General features: G+C 43.9%; 1 protein-coding gene across 12 annotated transcripts in view; it reads right to left on the bottom strand.

Annotated features, from left to right (window-relative positions):
* Positions 1–18,672, bottom strand: part of cdk5rap2 (CDK5 regulatory subunit associated protein 2) — a 34,399-nt gene that overhangs the window by 4,890 nt on the left and 10,837 nt on the right. For 4 of the 12 annotated variants that reach the window (XM_086301143.1, XM_086301148.1, XM_086301146.1 and 1 more), the window contains 30 exons: positions 16,510–16,632; positions 16,303–16,422; positions 16,119–16,211; positions 15,766–15,984; positions 15,453–15,623; positions 15,032–15,142; positions 14,816–14,953; positions 14,541–14,720; positions 14,238–14,432; positions 13,963–14,154; positions 13,653–13,782; positions 13,418–13,557; positions 13,213–13,329; positions 12,987–13,130; positions 12,782–12,894; positions 12,561–12,700; positions 10,727–10,867; positions 10,536–10,645; positions 10,260–10,403; positions 9,649–9,750; positions 9,371–9,558; positions 8,943–9,276; positions 7,325–8,840; positions 7,052–7,153; positions 6,478–6,626; positions 4,790–5,193; positions 2,770–3,002; positions 2,248–2,299; positions 1,006–1,178; positions 152–499 (listed from right to left, as the gene is read on the bottom strand). In XM_086301143.1, the coding sequence (XP_086157269.1) occupies positions 152–499; positions 1,006–1,178; positions 2,248–2,299; positions 2,770–3,002; positions 4,790–5,193; positions 6,478–6,626; positions 7,052–7,153; positions 7,325–8,840; positions 8,943–9,276; positions 9,371–9,558; positions 9,649–9,750; positions 10,260–10,403; positions 10,536–10,645; positions 10,727–10,867; positions 12,561–12,700; positions 12,782–12,894; positions 12,987–13,130; positions 13,213–13,329; positions 13,418–13,557; positions 13,653–13,782; positions 13,963–14,154; positions 14,238–14,432; positions 14,541–14,720; positions 14,816–14,953; positions 15,032–15,142; positions 15,453–15,623; positions 15,766–15,984; positions 16,119–16,211; positions 16,303–16,422; positions 16,510–16,632 (6,322 nt within the window). Of the gene's footprint in view, positions 1–151; positions 500–1,005; positions 1,179–2,247; positions 2,300–2,769; positions 3,003–4,789; positions 5,194–6,477; positions 6,627–7,051; positions 7,154–7,324; positions 8,841–8,942; positions 9,277–9,370; positions 9,559–9,648; positions 9,751–10,259; positions 10,404–10,535; positions 10,646–10,726; positions 10,868–12,560; positions 12,701–12,781; positions 12,895–12,986; positions 13,131–13,212; positions 13,330–13,417; positions 13,558–13,652; positions 13,783–13,962; positions 14,155–14,237; positions 14,433–14,540; positions 14,721–14,815; positions 14,954–15,031; positions 15,143–15,452; positions 15,624–15,765; positions 15,985–16,118; positions 16,212–16,302; positions 16,423–16,509; positions 16,633–16,770; positions 17,994–18,672 lie in introns of those variants that run through there. The other 8 variants (XM_086301141.1, XM_086301140.1, XM_086301136.1 and 5 more) reach the window with 7 other exon arrangements.

Here is an 18,672-nt window from a genome sequence, read left to right as displayed (position 1 = left end):
ATAAAGCACATTTAAAGGGAAATTCCATGTCGTTTTTTTACTTCTTTACATTAGCAACAAACTCACACAGCTCATATAATTAACAACATTTCTCTATATAATGTAGTCATTAACTGACATGCTAATCAGCCTACTATTGCTTTATATTTACCTGAATTCATCGTATGAGGCTGTCCTCCAGCATTCCTTTGTGCGCTCGTGTCTCCATCTTGTTTCTGTGCCTTTGTTTGAGGCCCTGAGCCCTCCTGGTCGTGCCCTTGTTCCTGCTCCTGATGATGGGAGGTGGTCTGGGCCATGATAGAGCGATGCAGGTCCAGTTCGCTGCGTAGGGTGGCGTTAAGCTCCTCGCTGCTCCTCAGCTGCTCCTGCAGCCGCCCGTTCTCCCTATGCAGGCCCTGCAGTCTGCCGCCAGCATCTCTGTGACCGGACACACCTTCGTCCTGAGCTCGTCCTATATGTGACACAGTTGCACCCGTCCAATCAGGGTGTAATTGTTGACCTGAACGTGCACAGGAAGACAACAACACATGTGTAATCCAACACTTCAAATCCAAATTGCATATTATTATTATTATTCTTTGTCTCCAGGTGCTTCTAAAGGACTTCACTTGTCTCTGCAATAGCCTCTTGGTCACAAAATATCAGAAGATTGAAACAGATATGTGCCACTGAATAATGCAACTTTAAGTGGCAGTGGATTGAAACTGGACACCTCCTCTGGCATTGGCTGGCAAGCTTTGTCCTGCAGAACGCCTCACTGCAACAGAAAGGATCTGACTGGACAATAAGTGGTATTACAGGCAGGCACTAGACTGCCTGCGCACGTAGAAGAGGAGCCGTTTGATCTCAATGACTGTGCAACGGGCAAGAAGGGAAGAAAATATGCATTTTTAATGAAGCAAACTGAATTAATCCTAGTCTGGCACAAAATCTCCAGCAGTATCAGGGGTAAAACTCTGACAAAAGGCTTCTGAGACTTAAAGCATTGGATCCAGAAATACTTACTGTGGGTTCGATTGCCACCTTGTGTGGTTGGGCTGCTGTGGCAGGAGGAAGAAGTCCTGTCTGAGTGGGACAGATCAGAGTGAGAGCTGTGGTGGCTGCTGAGACTCTGGCGTCTAATCTGGCTCTGCAGGCTCTGGATGAGACGGTTCTTCTCCTGCAGCTCTTTAGCCAACCTGGAAGGAGAAGGAATGATGCGTGTTAACACCAGTCGGGAGGCCTCGGTATGACTGCTGGGAGAGAAAAAGGAACAGCAACCCCAAAAAGTAAAGAAAACTATGTTCCTAAAACCAGCGGGCTTCAAACAACACACAGCTGGGAAATCTGACACAGGAGCTCACGGCAAACGTCATGCTGTCTGGATCAAACCCACTCACAGGTCCAGCTGCTCCCTGGTGGAATCAGCCAGGGTGAGGTTTTGCTGGACGAGCAGGGCGACGTGCTGCTGCAGCAGCTCTCTCTCACCCTCTAGCTCCAGACGCAGATAATCTATCTCCTGCTGGATTCTACACAAGCTTTCAGGAGGACCTCTCATGCACTCCTCATAGGACAGCAGTGATTGTGATGTCTGCTGAAGCTCCCCAAAACTGCCACATCAGTAGTAATATGGATTAATGCGCGTGGCTCTGAGCAACCTTAATTTATAATTTGATACAAGTGTGTGGTTAAAAAATGCATTACCTATTCATATCAAGGATGGAAGGATACAATTATTGTACTGTGTCCAAAACAAACAAATTGCAATTTTGCAAGTCTACAGTTATTATTGTTGTATTAACTGCTCACTTAGAGCATTTGCTGCCAATAAAAAGGTAAAAAAGTCAAAGTTTAAGATGGCTATGATGTGAAACTGAAAGCATGGGGAATACAGAGTGACAATATTGACCCAGTGATGGGCAGCAGAGCCTTAATTTACTTCTGGCTGACACAGAAACAAAATAGGTCAACAGCAGGACAGTTATTCACGTGCACAGCCCAGGGTCATAATGCAAATAGCTGGGGGCAGTTTTAAAAGGGTCATAATATGACAAACATCTCAAAGAGCTCAGCTAATGACCCAAAAATACAGTCGCACATGTGACCTTAACAAAGGGACTACAGTCTAGGTCACTAGAAGGATGGAAAAGTAAACACCAGCTTTTTTTTAAAAAAAGGAGCCAATTTCTCATCATATAACATATATATGTGATAAATGTTTCACCCACTGTTGCATACACTAAAAATAAAGAAATAATGTATTTGTACCTGCGAGACAATTCAAGAGCTGGCACATCCTCATTATCCAGATGAGTCTCTCCTACAAGACAGAAAAAGACGCTGTCATGGACGTGTCTGTACAAATCAGTTACGAGTGGCTGCTCTTCTGTCTTTGTTTCTCTTCTGGTGGCGTCTGTTTTCCCCTTGTTAGACTGTCAAGTCAAGTTTGTACCCGCCCATAATTTTAACAACTGCCTTTAAAACTACTCTTTGATAATGAAGGAAATCATCAGTAAGTTAATTGATCACCATATCAAGTAATTTCTTTCATTAAAATAATGCCCTCCATGCTCTAAAATGGCTTTGCTGTAACTGCACTTGTCTCCTTCAATCATTATACTACCACGGCACTAACACACATCCTCCAAGCACACTAAGTAAATACTGTCGCATAACCACAAATACACGTCTGCAGTGATGGCAGATACTACACAAACAACACCTCATCATGGATCTATATAATAATTTAGGCAAAGCAACTACTACAATTACGATGACGGCAGCAGCTACCTTTGTCCAGCCGTCCCTCCAGCCTGTCCAGAATGCTCAGGCTCTTGTCCAGCTGCTCTTTAACCACCTCTCCCATGTAGCAGTCGACCTTTTCAGCCTGCAGCAGCTCTTTGAAGGCCTGGTTCAGCTCTTCCAGCTGCCGCCGGTGCAGGGCTCCCAGCCTGCGGCTCTCCTTGATCTGCTGCCTCAGCTGCGAGAGCTCTCGGGCCTGTGACTTCACAAGGGAGTCCAGGCTGTGGAGAAGACCAAATTAGGGACAATTTAAAAAAAGAAGGAAAGAAAAAGAGCATGCAGATTTTCCACCTTCCTCTTGTGTTAGGGTTGGCACCAACCCATTTTAAATTTCAAATGCATAGAAAAAAAAAAAAAATCACAAACATTTGTTTATTGTATCAAGGCTTTTTGACTTTGTCTGGAACCTCTATTTCTACAAAATAAAACAAAAAAAAATATTTTCACTAAATTATAAAATGCCCTAGTTGAAATTATGACCTTTGTGTTGTTAGGGTTGGTTTCGACCCAGGTATAATATTATGAGTATAAAGCAATAATTAAAGCCAAAACTGAAATCATAAGTGCACTGTCAGCTAAAACATTGACAGCAAGCTCCTCTCCTAATCATATGAGCTTTAGGGGATTCTTGTTTTGCGTGTTTTTTGCAGTATACCTGCACAAAAACAAAACAAAATAATGACGGGACATGTCAAGACATGTGAGGTGAATTCACTCATTTGAGTGGCCATTTGACTTCCAGAGTGCACATTTACAATTTGCAGCATACAAAAATGAGAAGATTCACAGTGAGCCAAGTTCTGCATCATATTTTTGGTGAAAATGAAGGAGAGTACACAGAGCAGCGATTCAGATGGGCAGGTTTCTAGGAGGAAGACAATGTGGACTATCATCCAGAAGACACAGACACATCTGATCAGAGGTGGAGGTCGCTGGTGCTGAAGCTACTCCTGCTGAAAGATTCAAGTCCAAAAATGGTAATATATTTTGGAGCTCAGTACCTCATGATCTACATAGCAGGGCAGCTGCTGCAAATGTCATCAAAATGACCCCTGGAATCACAAGGTTTGCTCTGACCAAAGTCAGTGACATCAAGAGATGTTTTGAGCTATTTATGCCATTGTCACTAAAAAGAATAATCATTACTATGATGAACCTTGAAGGAGAAAAAAAAGTCCATAGCGACATGATGAGGAATACCTGGATGCTTTCATTGGTGTTCTTCTTGCTGGAGTGTACAGATGCTGCAATGAGGCCACTGATAGTCTATGGGACGCATCAACAGGCAGAGATATTTTCTGGGCAACGATGTCACTTCACACATTTGATATCATTTTGATTCAAGAGTCATCAGATTTGACAACAAAGAGATCAGACCGAGGTCTGACAAGCTTGCTCCCATCAGGGATGTCTGGGAGAGATGGGTGCAGCTTCTTCCACTGATGTTCATCCCAGGGCCAGAGGTGACAGTGGATGAACGTCTTGTCCACTTTTTGAGGAAAATGCCCCTACCGGCAATACATACCCAGTAAGCCAGGTAAATACGGCAGAAAAATCTGGGAAGCCTGTGATGCAAAAACCAACTATGGCTGGAATGTACAGATTTTCACAGTCAAAGCTGCGAGTGGCATCCCTGAGAAGAAACAATGAAAATGTGTGGTCGTCGATATGACCACTGGACTGCAGGATCACAATATCAGCTGTGATATTTTATTTTATTTTTTTAAAATTGAAATCGAGGGGTATAGTGAAAAAAAAAAGACCCAGAGGCCCACACCGAAAGTATTAAAACCAACATTTTCATGGATAAGGAAGTCTAACAAGATAACCAAGAGATGAGAAACAAATTGGATGATCACTTATTGTTTTTAGTGTATTTTATAGCTGATTTAATTCACGGGTCAAAACCGAACCGTTAACATAAGAGATGATAACAGAAAGCTAACACAAGAGGAGGGTTAAAGTAAAGAAGGTGAAGTACTAATAAAACACTTCAAAGATGGTTAACCTAGCAGGTGATGTGGAGCGGCTGCGGGATGGCTGCAGTTGTTCACTGATGCTTCTGCTCAGCCTCCTCTCTCCTTCCAGCTCCATATTTACCCGGCTGCTTTTATCCTTAATTGCCTGGTTCTCCCCAGCCTTCTTCCCCCTTAGCTGCCCACTTCTGTGGCTGCCATCTTGACTACGGTCGTCTTTCTGTGCACCCTCTTGATCCTTGATCACAGACGGGTCTGAGGTGTTGTTGACCAAGTCACTGGAGAGGGAGTTCCTATGCAGAAGGCTCTGCATTTGGAGGATTAGTTTTGTCTGGTTTTCCAGCTGGACCTTGAGCTCTTTGACTTGTCCCTGAAGCTGCAGTGGGTCCTCAGAAACACCATACTCACTATAGACCTGCAGACCTTTCAGACTCACCTAAAAATAAAATAGATGGAAGAAGGTTCAGATTTTGAAAGTGAAAGTGAAAACTAATGTTAAATGGAATCAAACCAGTAACACATGCTGTAACTTCTGATCATTGTTGTTACACTGTTGATTCTCACAAAGCTGTTTAAAATGACTGTAATGTATGTAAATGTTCTCAAACACACCTTATTCTCATTTCTTGATACATGTATTTATTTTTAGAATCTGCTTGAGTTGCCTTATACACCCATCAGTTATAACATTATGACCACCTGCCTAATATTGTGTTGGTCCTCTTTTTGCCATCAAAACATCTCTGACCCGTCAAGGCATGGACTTCACTAAACCCATGTGCTGTGGTGTCTCGCACCAAAAGATCCTTCAGGTCCTGTGAGTTGTGAGATGGGGCCTCCATGGATCGGGTCTTTGGCCAACACATCCCACAGATGCTCACCTATATTGAGATCTGGGTAATTTGGAGGCCAAGTCAACACCTCAAACTCACTCCTGAACCATTTTGGGAGGACGCATTGTCCTGCTGACGGAGGCCACAGCCATCAGGGAATACCGCTTCCATGAAAGGGTGCACATGATCTGCAAAAACGCTTAGGTAGGTGATATGGATCAAAGTAACAACCACATGGATGGAATAAGTTAAGTTTTCCCAGCAGAACATTATCCAAAGCATCACACTGCCTCCTCTGCGTCTTCTTCCCATAGTGCATTCATCATTTAAAGTGATTCATCATCTTCTTCCATCGCTCCACGCTCCAGTTCTGAGGCTCACGAGTCCGTTGTAATCGGTGATGGACAGCAGTCAGAGACTTGAGCTACGGTAGCTCGTTTGTTGGACTGGACCACAGGGACCAGACTCTGCTTCCCATGTGCATGAAAGAGCCTTGGATGTCCTTGTCAAACACGCTCAAATCCTCACGCTTGCCCATTTTCCCAAAATATTCACTTGCTCCCTAATATATTCCATCCTCTAACAGGTGCCATGATGAAGAGATAATCAGTGTTATTCACTTGACTGCTGTATGAATCATGGTTCATAATAATGTATTTATCTTACACTAGGCCTTGGTAAACCTAAGACCCAGTCCTCCTCTATTCTGATTGGTCGTCACTCAACAAACAGAAGGTTTGAGCAGCAGGAGGACTCCTGTGTTCACAGACACAGCTCTGCATCTGAGCTAACCACAGTAGTGACATTCCCCATCATTCCCTAGTGAACTTTGCTGTGGAGTGCTGGGAGTGAGGAACAAGATAATAAGCAAATAATAAGATAAATACCTTGGCTGAGCTGAGAGCTGGGGAAGTAGGGTATGGGGTGCTGGAGGTTGAGTCCAGATTTTCAGTAGAGGAGAAATTGGCCTGTTCGTGTTTCAACAGGGAAGGCAGACTGGAGCCACTGCAACTAGGGTTTACTCCAACCTCTAAATCTGGCAACACAGGAAGCACAAAAACATTAGACTATGGGGAGGAGTCCAGTGCAAGTTGTAGAAAATAAACAGTGTTTGAGCAGTGTGAGGAAAGAAGTCATTTGTGATACAGCCAAATTTGAATAGGACAAGAAATCAAGGTAAAAGGTTAATGAGTGCTCAAAAGACATTCCCAAACCTTAAGTGAAAACATGCATGAATAGAGACAGCCCATTCAAATTTAGGAAGGGTGAAGAAAATTCCACAGTTAAAAACCAGAAAAAGACTGTGTGGTTACGGAGACCCAGGCAGAAAATATTTTTCAGAGACAGCGTGCCCTTGTTCACTCCTCATGCATACATTCTACATTAAGAGAAGCTGTCCACACTTGAGATTAGTATCCACTCAGCAGACAGACATGCAGAGTCTGTCTGAAGGCTGTCTACCTGTGCTACTGCTCTCTTCCCTATCGTTCTCACTCTTGCCACTGGTTTCGTAACCCAGGTCCTGCAAATCCACCTGCACGCCTTTGTCATCCTGCTCAGGAGCTGGCATTGGAGGCAATATATGTTTGGTTAGGAAGAAATCAATCAAGGAGTTCACATATGTCTCTATCACTACTTATGTTGTTCCTGACCAAACTGGGATTTGCAGTATCACAAAATCGTTTGAATTACTGTGGACAAGCACATGTAGAAGAAAGCTGCTCAACAGCTTACCTTTCTTTATCATTTCAGGAGAGGATGTACTGGTAAGAGCAGTGGCCAGTTTCGCCTCCAGGCTTTTACATGCCTTCTTCTTCTCCCTCAGTGCTTTGTGCAGTGTTTCCAGTTCAACCTGAACACTTGGCGGTAACCCTTTGCCGTCCTGCACTGCCCTGTGGGCTTCCCTCTCCATTTTGTGACCCCTCTCTTCTTGCAGGGAAGCCTGGAGCTCAGATATCCTCTGAGAGTAATCACTGAAGACCTCATAGAGAAGACAGAGATGGCGATGAAGCTCTAGTACCTTTGTTCCAGTTGAAGCAGTAGACAGGTTGTTGCTGGGTTCGGAGATTGGTGGGGCAGTTTCTCCAAGTTGCTCCCGCTCTTGGAGGGCTCTCTGAAGTTTGTCTAAATTTATCTGCAAGTCAGAGCTGATCTGGGATCTGCCAGCAGTCACGGAGCCAGAATTTGTGCAGTGTGCTGCTAAAGAGGCAACAGCGGACTCTGTTGCACTAAAGCAGTTCCTTAGAACGTCAATCGCCTCTTGATTTAAACTAGTATCAGGACTGTGGTGTTCCTTTTCCTCATTTTCTTTAAGTGACTCTGCTGCTACTCTGTCACTGGTGTATCCGTGTTGTGCAGTAGCATTTGTGGCCCTCAGTTTTTCTTGCAGCTCTGCATTGAGCCTATTCTGCTCCCAAAGTGCTTCTTGCAAAGAGTCTGCATGACGCTGCAGCTCACGCAGAGAGTCCTCGGTACCTTGAAGCACCCCTCCGGTGCTTTCTTCCTTTGGAGAGCTATGCAGCTGCTGCAAAGCTCCCTCAATCCTTTGACAAAGATCGCTGATTTCAGGATTCTTTTCTTGGTTTTCTGCAGAGCTGATGACTTTCTCTGCCAAATTCAGAAGCTCTATGAGCTGGTTGTTGAACTCCTCTTTCTGCTGCAAGGCTTTCTGCAGCTCAACGCATCTACCATGGAGAGACGCATCAGAACCCACAGAACCAGAACCTGTGTGTGAACCAAATCCACCCTGGCTGTCCAGACTGCAGGCAGTCAGATAAGCGATGGTAGATTCTGCTGCCTGTAAAGCCTCTACGTACTGGGAGTTCAGTCTGTCTTTCTCCCGGAGCTGTGCATGAAGTTCTTCCCAATCAGCAAGCTGCTCACTCAGCTTGTTGATCAGTGCTTCTTTCTCCTGGCACTCCTGGTGGAGAAGTTCCAGCTGAGTATATAGTCCAGAATCATCTTGGGTGTGATCCAGTGATGCTCTGGCTTCAGAGCCCTTGTCGGATCCCACTGGACTACAGCTACGATTAGGGTATCCAAGGGTGGCGGAAGGGGAAGTGCTGTGCTGGAGTGATGTGTGAGTGTCAGAGTCTGTGTGTACATGCTGGTCAGACCAGTAGACATCATCTGAATCAAGGTGCTGAAGTCCATCAGTTTTGAGCTGCTCGGAGCTTCCAGGCTTCCTGCTGCTGCTGTTAGACTCCACCCTCAGCCTCACAGGCACAGGAAGGCGAGATCTGCCTCCAGACTACAATTTAAACAAACACAAGAAACAGACATTAAAACCCCAAAACGCCTTCATGCAGGAAAGAGTGATGTCTTTTTATTTCTTCTGCAGTACAAAACTTACCCTATGTTTTGAAAAATGCTGTTTTTCACTGTTGCTGTGTGGCTGGCAATTAGTTCTTGGACTCTCCTCGTCATCTGCAGTGCTGACATTGGTAATGGGACTCTCCCTGTCTGAAATCTCATTCCACTTCTTCCCTCCCTTCTTCTTTGACAGTTTGGTGACCTTTGCATCTTCTGTGTCCAGTGCTTCCAAACTCTTCCTCAACTCAGCCTGTCCCTCACTGCTGTTCCCTGAGGCATCGGTGCTCTCTTTTTCTTTGTACTCAGACGATTTCTGTTCCTTCAGGAGACCCCGCAGCTCATCATTTTCTGATCTGAGCCTGAGCATTTCCGCTCTGTAATGAGAAACATTCGACCAGATTACAGTTCAGACTTCTAACTACCAAGTAATGGGGAAAATAAGGAGTAGACTCTGAAAGAAAGACCTACCTAAGGTGCGAGACAGATGTTGACCCACAATCAGCTAATAGGGATTTAAGTGCCATTAAATCTGTGTTCATCTCCCTAGAATATTCCTCCCCAGTGTCCAAGATGTCGCTGCTAGAGTGAGCACGCTCTCTACTCTGGCTGAGGCCGCTGTCCATGCTCACATCACCCAAAAGCTTTTCCGACAACATCTAAAAGAGCGATTATTTAGAAAGCAGGTTTTATAAACTCTTCAAATAGTACTTAAGCACTCAGTTGTTTAATGACCATCAGTTTCATACCTGTCCTAGTTTACTGCATGTCTGGCTCTCTTTGTCCTGACCAGAGAGATGTGTCTTGTTACTTTGAACCAGAGGCTGCTTCTCAAGCGTCTTCTTGAGCTGCTAGAGTAATGGGATGGGAGGCGAGTATGACACACATGGCTCGGTAAAAGAAAACTTAAAGTGGGAACAGAATCCATAAAGCACAGCACAGCAACAGCAGAATGGCATGATGTGTCTAATGTAGCATGGCGAAGAGAGACCGTTTTATGGGACACAGAGATAAAGATAAAACAGGGACTGATTAGGAGAGATGAAGGAAAGAGAAAGAGGGTACTTACTCTACTACATACAAGAAACACACTTGTTAAAAAATTCAGACATTTAGTACCACAGAGGGAAGAGAAATTAGCAACAGGTTAGACAGAACAGAGGTTAGGCTATAAGTTCTAAGGTTAGAAAGGAGCTATTACAGGAAGGATGTTAGACAATGATTCGTGATTTCTCAAGTATTTTCTAAATGTGGACATACTCTGGAAGAAACATTACTAATAAATGACAAGACGTGCACTCTTTTGGAAGACCTAAAAAACAAAAAACAACAACTTTGCAGCCATAACTTTGTGTACAACCTCGTCTCTTTGCAGCTGCTTTTTGCGGTCTTTGTCTTCTTTGTCATCAGTGTCACGCTCTGACTTCTCAATTTGTGAAAGTTGGCTCTGCCGTTCACTGTTTAAGGTCTGCAGCCTGCTGACATGGTCTTGCAGCTCAAGCACCTTAACACAGAGCGAAATCATTTTTACACATTTCCAGCTTTACAGTTGGTACAGTGACACCTGAAGCACACTAATTAACTTCAACGTGACACTGTATAAGAATGAGACAAAAAGCAACAAAATGTAAAATACCTTCTGTTTAAGCTCCTGAGCAGACAGATGAGACAAGCTGTCATCCAGTCCCTCTCCTACACAGATACTCATGTAGGAAGTCTGATCTCCAATGAAACTCAAAGAGTCGCCTGAAAAACGTTAAAATAATCTTATAATGTTGTCTGTATATAAACTGGAATATGACATCTGGAGTCTTTTTCTCGTCTTACCTCCATCGTTGGCTCCACCAACCCCTCCTCCACGGTTCTGAATTGCTCCTAAGCGTGCCTGCAGAGATGCATTCCAACGCTGGGCATCTTCAAGCTGATGTCTTATGCTCTCTAGCTCTTTAGGATCAATCAGGTCCATACCTGAAACGATACACAGAGGGTTACAAAAGGCCACGCATGACAGGGCATTACAGCAGCTCCCATGAGGCACCATTAACTTAAGACTTCATGTAAGATAAGAGATAAGATAAGATAGAACTTTATTAATCCCTCGGGTGGGTTCCTCTGGGAAATTCGACTTCCAAAAAGCACAGCAACGACCGAAGTTACAGTTACAGCAACGACCGAAGTTACAGTTACAGTTACAGTTATGTGCGTATGTCTAACATGTCATAAAGAGGGTGTATACTTCAGCTCTTTTTCACAACTTTAAAAACAAACACAGACCAGCCACGAAGCTGAGGTTTTACACCGCAGCACACACACCTTTGGATTATACCTTTCACTTTCATATTTTTCATGATGTCTACAATCTAATGTTCTTTAATTAAAATACTGAAAAAAAACAAATAAACTAAAAAAATCCTTATAAATGAAAAATGTAAAAAAAAAAAAATATGAAAAACAAAAATGGTGGATTTACATTGTGCAGTTAGTGGATCTTGGCTTGCTAAAAAAATCCAAGTCAGATATGCAAAATATATGTAGAGGAGCTAAAATGCACACCCACAATATACACAATCACAAAGTATGATTATTATTGTGCTTTTTCATAAGTGTGTAAACATGTAGCCTATGCAAACAAATCATAATGGTTGGTTATATAACCAAAGCATGAAGTGTGCAAATGTAATCAGTGACAATCATCCTGCTACGTCTATCTTGCCAGTCAGTGCTAATGTGAGCTGCGTCCCTGTTACTTACAGCTGACCTATTTTTACACCTGGCTCTCTGCAGGCAGCGGTGTGGGGAGGAGCATGCACGTGTGTGGTCGCCTGAGCGCACACGACAAGTGGATGGTCCAAGTTATTTGGCTTAGACCTCAGTGCAGAGTGACACTTTTAATCTGTTTTAAGGCTGTGCATTAATGCCACAACAAATCTGAAGGACAAACTGTGCTGAATTACATTAACTGCATGACGTCAAAGGAAAATAAATGCCACACTTTTTGGATTAGGCTCTATTTCTGGAGAGCTGCTCTTTTAATGTGGTACTTTGCACATTAATATCCTTTATTAAATCATTTGAAAATGGCACAACCATGCTTTTAAATGATATTCATGTGACAGATGGTTGGATGGGTTGGATTAATAACCAGAAGCGTGCTAAAGTGATGCAATCAAGAAGCAAAGGGACAAAACAAAAACAAACAAACAGCATGTTGAAAGTGAGAGACAGAGAAGACAGGTCTTTATTTATTTTTTATGAAGGACAAAGAGCAGACAGGTGTGAAATCAATACATTTACTGAGAGACAGTGAAAAGGGGAGCAACTGTGTTATAGACAAAAACATGCAGATAACTGGGAGATGATGAGAGCAGAAGAGACAGAAAGCAGACAAAGATGAAAAGTGGAGGGACCAGGTGTGCATGCTGAAGAAGAACACAACAAAAAGTAGACATGGAAGTTGTTGGCAGGACGAGTAAACATATTATATAAAGATGACTGGGGTTTAGGGGTTCCCTTTAATGATGAGTTATATTTTCTACCATTTTAACCACAATAAATGATAACAAGCACTTCTTTTCTCATTCACTCCTTTATAATTCCTTTATTTCTTTCCCTCTCATTCAGTCACCATCCTCATCTACAACCAAGTGTGTTTTCACTGCACCTTCTCTGAGTTTGGCTCTGTGTATCTCTCTCTCCAAGTCACCCCTTAACTCCTCATTAGTTCTGATGCTCTCTTCTAGCTGCTGCCTGAGAAGCTGCACTGCTGTCAGCTCCAACTGTAGAGCATGGAGACGCTGGGCACTGCAAATCATCCAAGAGGTCTGTTAGCGCAAAGCATTTGTTTCTCCTTTTTGCATTAAAGCAGCTGTTGCACATAACTACCTGTCTTGCTCCTTCACAGTCTTTACCAGGCTGGAATAGAGCTGCTGTTCAGCCCTCAGGGCTCTGTTCAGAGCATCGTGCTCATGTTGCAAAGCTGTGAGGTTGGGCAAGGCCTGAGGAGAGAAGAGAAACTATCTTAAAAGACAAAGCATCAAGATTGTAATGTTTTGCTCTAAAAAAAATTTAAAAAGCAGGTCATCTTTACTTCTTGCTGGCTGTCTCCACCGATCATGGTACTCTCCCTCTGTGGAAGCACAGGCAGGGACCTCTCCATTCCACAGACAATGACGTGATCCTGGGTATGATCAGGCCATGTGTGGCCTCTCTGACTGAGGCGCTGCTGGAGAACCTGCTCAAAGTCAAAAGTTAAACATCAGAAGAAAAACTCCTTCACTTGCTGACACAACTTTGACACTGTGTGGAATCCTTACACTGATAATCTCATCCTTGGTCTTTAGAGTTGCAGTGAGGGACTCAATATTAGCAGCCTGACCTTCACTGTGACCCTTCAGCTCAGATAGCGCTGACTGAAGCTCAGCCAATGAAATCTAGAAATTGGGATGTAGGGAATTATGATTGACACTTTTAAGAACTGTATCCTATTATGGATTAATTAAATGCTTCTAACTCACTGACCTTCAGTTCATTTTCCCTTTTCAGTGCTTTGTTCAGTGCTTCAGTTTTCTGTGCCAGCTCCCTCTTCAGGACGACCACTGTTTTCTTGGAAAGTGGATTGTTCTCCTGGCTGTCTTCGCTGTTTCTCCTGGACAGCTCAGCTTCAGCACAGACAAAACAAAGTCAAACGTAGCACCAACATGCAGTCTACCTTTAAATAACCTGCGCGAGGGTGTTACAGGTCTAAATCCATTACCTTCCCTCTCGTCCAACTTCTCTTGCATGATCTGAATAGTTTGTCTGAGATTCAACACTTGATCTGGCTCTGCTTTCTGCCTCATCTCTGCCAGAAACTGGTCTCTCTCCTGACCACGCTGAAGAAGCTTCTGACAGTTTATAAAGATATAAAATCAGCACATTCAAATGTTTACAGGTAATATCTTAAAACACGTTCAAAACAGGGCATAGAATTGGGGGGCAGAATGTGTTATTCTCTTTGGGAGTTTGGATTTCCACATACAGTATTTTACAGCTGAATGGCTGTGCTGTATCCCACAGGATCTTACGTTAATAAGGCTGTCTTTTTCAGCAAGCAGGGCTTTGAGCTGCGCGGTCTCTAAATAACTCTCCTGGGCTGTTGAGGAGCTTTGCTTCTCAGCAGTGGCAAGCTCCTGCTGCCTATCAGACAGCTGCTTCTTCAGCTCCTGAATCTCTTGAGCACGCTCAGACAACATGCGATTGTAGTGCTCTGCAGACTCCTGGAGACGACAAAGAGTCAAAGTTAATAGTGTTAGCGTTGTTTGTGCACACTCTGTCGTGCCCTGTTGTCATAAATGCTAACCTTCAGAAGTTGGTCTTTGCTGCTAATTGTAGCAAACAGGCTTTCTACAGCACTCTCATTGTCAGCAACCAGTCTTTCCCTGGCCTTGACAGCTTCAGCCAGCATGGCTTCTGTGACCTTTAACCTTTGGCCCATCTGTTCAGCCAGATCACGCGCATGGCTCTGTGACTGGTTCAGCAATGATTCAGACATTTGCTACGGACAGAGGGGGGAAAAATAAGCACTGAAATACAAATGACATAAACCAGAACAGTAAAAACTATAAGGAACCTGGCCTTAATGAGTGACTATTTGTCAGCCAACCTCCATATCCTTTGTCTTGCCCTCCAGGGAGAGCTGCAGCTGGCTAATGATGGAGTCCTTCTCCCTCAGTGATCTGTTCAGGTTGTCTTCCACATCTTGCTTGGCTCTTTGAAGGTTCTTTAGGGTACTTGCAAGATGCTGCAGCTCTGCATCCTTCTCCTTAATCAGACTGTCAAAATTCTGCAAAGAAAGGAGTAGAAAGGAGTATGCATAACACTTAATCACAACTATGTGATTATCAATCAATAGAAAAGATCCCAGTTCCGGATACTTACATTGATAGTTTCTTCATTATGAGACAGCAAGTTGTTGAGTCTTTCTAGGTCTCTTTCTTTTTCCCTTAGTAACAGCTGCAGGTGGTGTATCTCATTGTCTTTTTCTTCAATAGCAGCAAATTTCTCATCAAGTGCTTGCTGTAAGAGAACAAACAAACATGTCAGAAACCAGGCAAAGTCACCATGGTTAAAAGATTGCAGTGAAGGAATACCCACCTCCAAAGCCTTCTCCTTTTCTTTCAACCTTTGCCGCAGTTTGGAGAGAATACTGTCGTTACTTCCTGGACTTTTGCTCTGCTCAAAGTCTCTGACCATGTTCATGTATTCCTGACAAACACATAAAAACAATGTTACTAAATACACCGCACTCAGAAGAACTGGATGTCACTTTGGAGCACCAACTTCTCTTTGGCTCCGATTGCTTTCATGACATGCTTATAATCCAGCTGACAGGCTTTGCTGCTAGCTAACTGCTCTCCTATGATTACTGTTTTATCATGTGTGGTGGCTCGAAACAGCAGTAATGGGCTAAAATTCAATTTTTACACATACTTAGGCTAAGTAAAAAAGGAAGCAACTCATTTTTTTATCTTTTGAGCTAAAGTCTGTCTGCATAAGTTTAGTGATGATGTGTCACCTGTAGCTGCTGCTCTTTATCAGCCAAGGTGGATGTGAGACGCTGGATGGTGACCTCATGGGCCTGCAGCTTTGTTTTGGTTTGGTCCAGCAGCTCTTGGTACTGCTGCTCCAGAGCACTCTCCCTTTCCCCGATCTCCCCACTCAGCTTTTTCAGCTGATTGTGTAAATCCTTGTGGAGGAAATTATAATAATGTCACACAAAAGTCAATATTTAAACAGATAATGAAAAATCAACACAACAACAAAACGATTAAGAGGAGAATGCCTGCTCGTTTTATTGTGGATACAGTCCTGTCATCCTCCTATCTTACATTAAGCGCTTTGTCTCCTTTCTTTTTCTGTTGTTGCAGGTCCTCCAACTCCACCTCAAGCTGATCCTTTGCCTGCTGTAAGTCAGCCAGCTCTTGCTCCTTCCTATCCAGTGCTCGCTGCAGTTTTTGGGCTTCAAGCACCTTGGTGTGGTGTTCCCCCTGTAATTGGGCCAGCTCTGTTTGCTTTTCCATTAATAGGTTTTGGTGTTCCTCTGCTCCCTGAAGGAGAAAAAAAATATTGACTTCTATCTGTTTAAGGCACATATAGAGCAGGGTACACATTGTGGGAACAGTATTATGAGGAATGTCTTTGTATAAAGTTTGGTTCTATATAAAAGGTGTATATAACATACCTGGTATTTCTGCAGTTGGGCTTTATGTGCTGCATCTCTAGCTTTGGCTAAAGCATCATCTCTGTCCTCAATCTCATGACACAGCTCAGCAATCTGCAATACAAAGACAGACAGGTTGGGCCTGAAACTTTGCATAATACAGAGAAGAGATACAATGACAATAACAAAGTAAATAATAAATTACCTCTTTTTCCTTTTCTCTGAGGACCTGAGTGAGTCCCTGGATGGTTTTATCTCGCTTTAGAGCATTTTTCTTCTCAGAGTTTAGTTCATTCTCCTTCTCCTCTAACATCACTGACAGAGTCTGTTTACATGAAGCAGTTAGTGATTTCATACAGAGTAATAGATTAATACAATTTAGGGATATTTAATAGAGGAACATGTGAACTACCTTGTTCTGATTCTGGGAATCTTCCAGGGTTTTTGCCAGACTCTCACTGGTGCTTTTAACCAGGTTCAGCTCGTCCGTCAGCAGCTTATTGATCGACTCCAACTGATTAACATCACTCTTCTTCTTAGCAAGAGAACACACAAACAACAGAACAGGAGAAATTAATTAGAGAAGTGTGTTTATCAACAAAGGTACTTGGGACAGATCATTACCAGTGCTACAGTGGTTTGCATAGATGGTGGGATTACTGAAATGAACTACCTTCACTCTGACAGGAGTGTATTCATCATCAAATTCCTCAGAAAGGTCATGCAGAGACTTCAGATCTACTCTATGTTTGCGCTTGGCTTGGGTGCTGACAGAGCCAGCATTTAACCTCTTCAAGACAGGGATGTGACATCCTGCTGGGGCAGACACCTGCTGCTTTGAGATGCAGCGCAGGACCTGAATCAGGTCAGAGATCACCGAAGGTTGACTTGAGGATCTTTGGAGCAGTGCTCTGGCCTGAGCCTTTCCTCCCGAGTCATCAGTGGCCCCATACCTTGCAAAAAACACCCTGGCCTCTCTCAGTTTTCGTTTGAGCGGAGGATCTGTCGGGGTGTCTGAGGAAAGCTCTCGATTCAGTGACTGCAGTGATGTGGAGCGGCGGCTGAATCCAGGTCTAGCCAAGGTTCCCTTACGCTGAATCAGGTCAAGGTACATACTTTGAGAATGGTGGCGTGTGCCCCGGAGCCCAAAACTTCTCATAGTGCTGTCCAGCCCCGCCCCTGATCCCAGCCTACTGCTCCTTAAGCTCAAACGTCCGGAGAATGCCCCTTTACTGACAATCCTATCCAGACTCACACACCTTCTCATGCGATTCTCCACATAACAACTTTCCCGGAACTGCAGTCCTTCATGAGCCACCTGACATGCAGCTTCATCATCAGGACTGCGGACCCCAGAAGAACTGAGCAAAGCCTTGGAGCTTGCATTTTCCCTCTCACTGCGCTCTGGGTTGTTTTTGTTGTAGATGTGCACGATGCACTGGATAAGGTGTTCCTTCTCTGCTTGCAGCTTTTGGATCTGATTGCCATGTTCCTCCTGCAGTTTGCCGATGTTTATATCAAACTGCACAACCTTCTCCAACCGGAACACACATTTTCCACAGAGGAACTCTCCATGCCCGTCACGAGTCACCTCTCTCCCCAGCACATGGGACAGGATGACTTGTAGCTTCCTCTTTCCCGATGAGCTGAAAATCCAGCGACACTGGCTTCCCACCAAACGGACACCACATATGCGACATGGATCCCTCATGGCACCTTAGATCTTCCACACTCGCCCACTTAAACTGAGTCCAAGAAATCTGTCAGTGACACACCAACTGTCTAGTGACTTAATGGCCATCAGCTCGCCAGACAGAGCCATCTATCATGTTCTCTCAATACACCAGCAAGCGTAGCACAGAGGAGAAAGACTGAGAGCAAAGCACTGTAAGCCCTAAGCCTCAATAATCCCCGCTCCCGCCTCTATTCCACTCTCCCTCATGCATGCAATCAAATCAACAAATCCTCTAGGACTGCTGCAGTGATCTGTGTTAGGGCCCATGCCAGACCATCTCTAGAAAACACTCTCCCAAATACCTTAAAAAAGGCATCAGACACAAAAGCTGGCACCAAGCAGGTAGTGATGGCATCAGCCAATCACTCTGATAGAGCTGATCCTTCCTGGCAGTACATGGAAGATTTAAGATTACAGAGTACTTTCTGGTGACCGTTACTTTGCAATATTCCATTACATCTTTAACTTACAAAAAGTCAAGCATCAAGTCTGTCAAGCATCCCTGATAAACAGGTTTTTCCCCAGTGTTGCAAAATCCTTTACAATGAATGGAGCACATTCAACTGTTTAGCCACAGCTCATGAACACCTCTTGCCTACACCATTTTTCCACTTACTAAAGAAAGAAAGCCAATAACAATCCCCGGAGGAAGCGTCTTCAGACAGCAAACTAATCCAGCCTTAACCCTATGGCCCGAGTCTTACGCCAACGCCTAAAGAGGAACCATGGGCACTGCCCAGCTAACAGCTTTCTATTTTACACGTCAGCAACACAGCAGCCTGCACAACACTGTGATTAAATGAGACACATTCTCTCTACGCAGTCATTGCTTCTAAGTGG

The sequence above is a fragment of the Aulonocara sp. 'chitande type north' Nkhata Bay genome, linkage group LG7, assembly GCF_057382095.1.
Source record: "Aulonocara sp. 'chitande type north' Nkhata Bay isolate Kocher_YH1m ecotype deep benthic linkage group LG7, A_spYH_male_GT1.1, whole genome shotgun sequence".
Lineage (NCBI taxonomy): Eukaryota > Metazoa > Chordata > Actinopteri > Cichliformes > Cichlidae > Aulonocara > Aulonocara sp. 'chitande type north' Nkhata Bay.
This window is presented reverse-complemented; position numbering and strand designations above follow the sequence as displayed.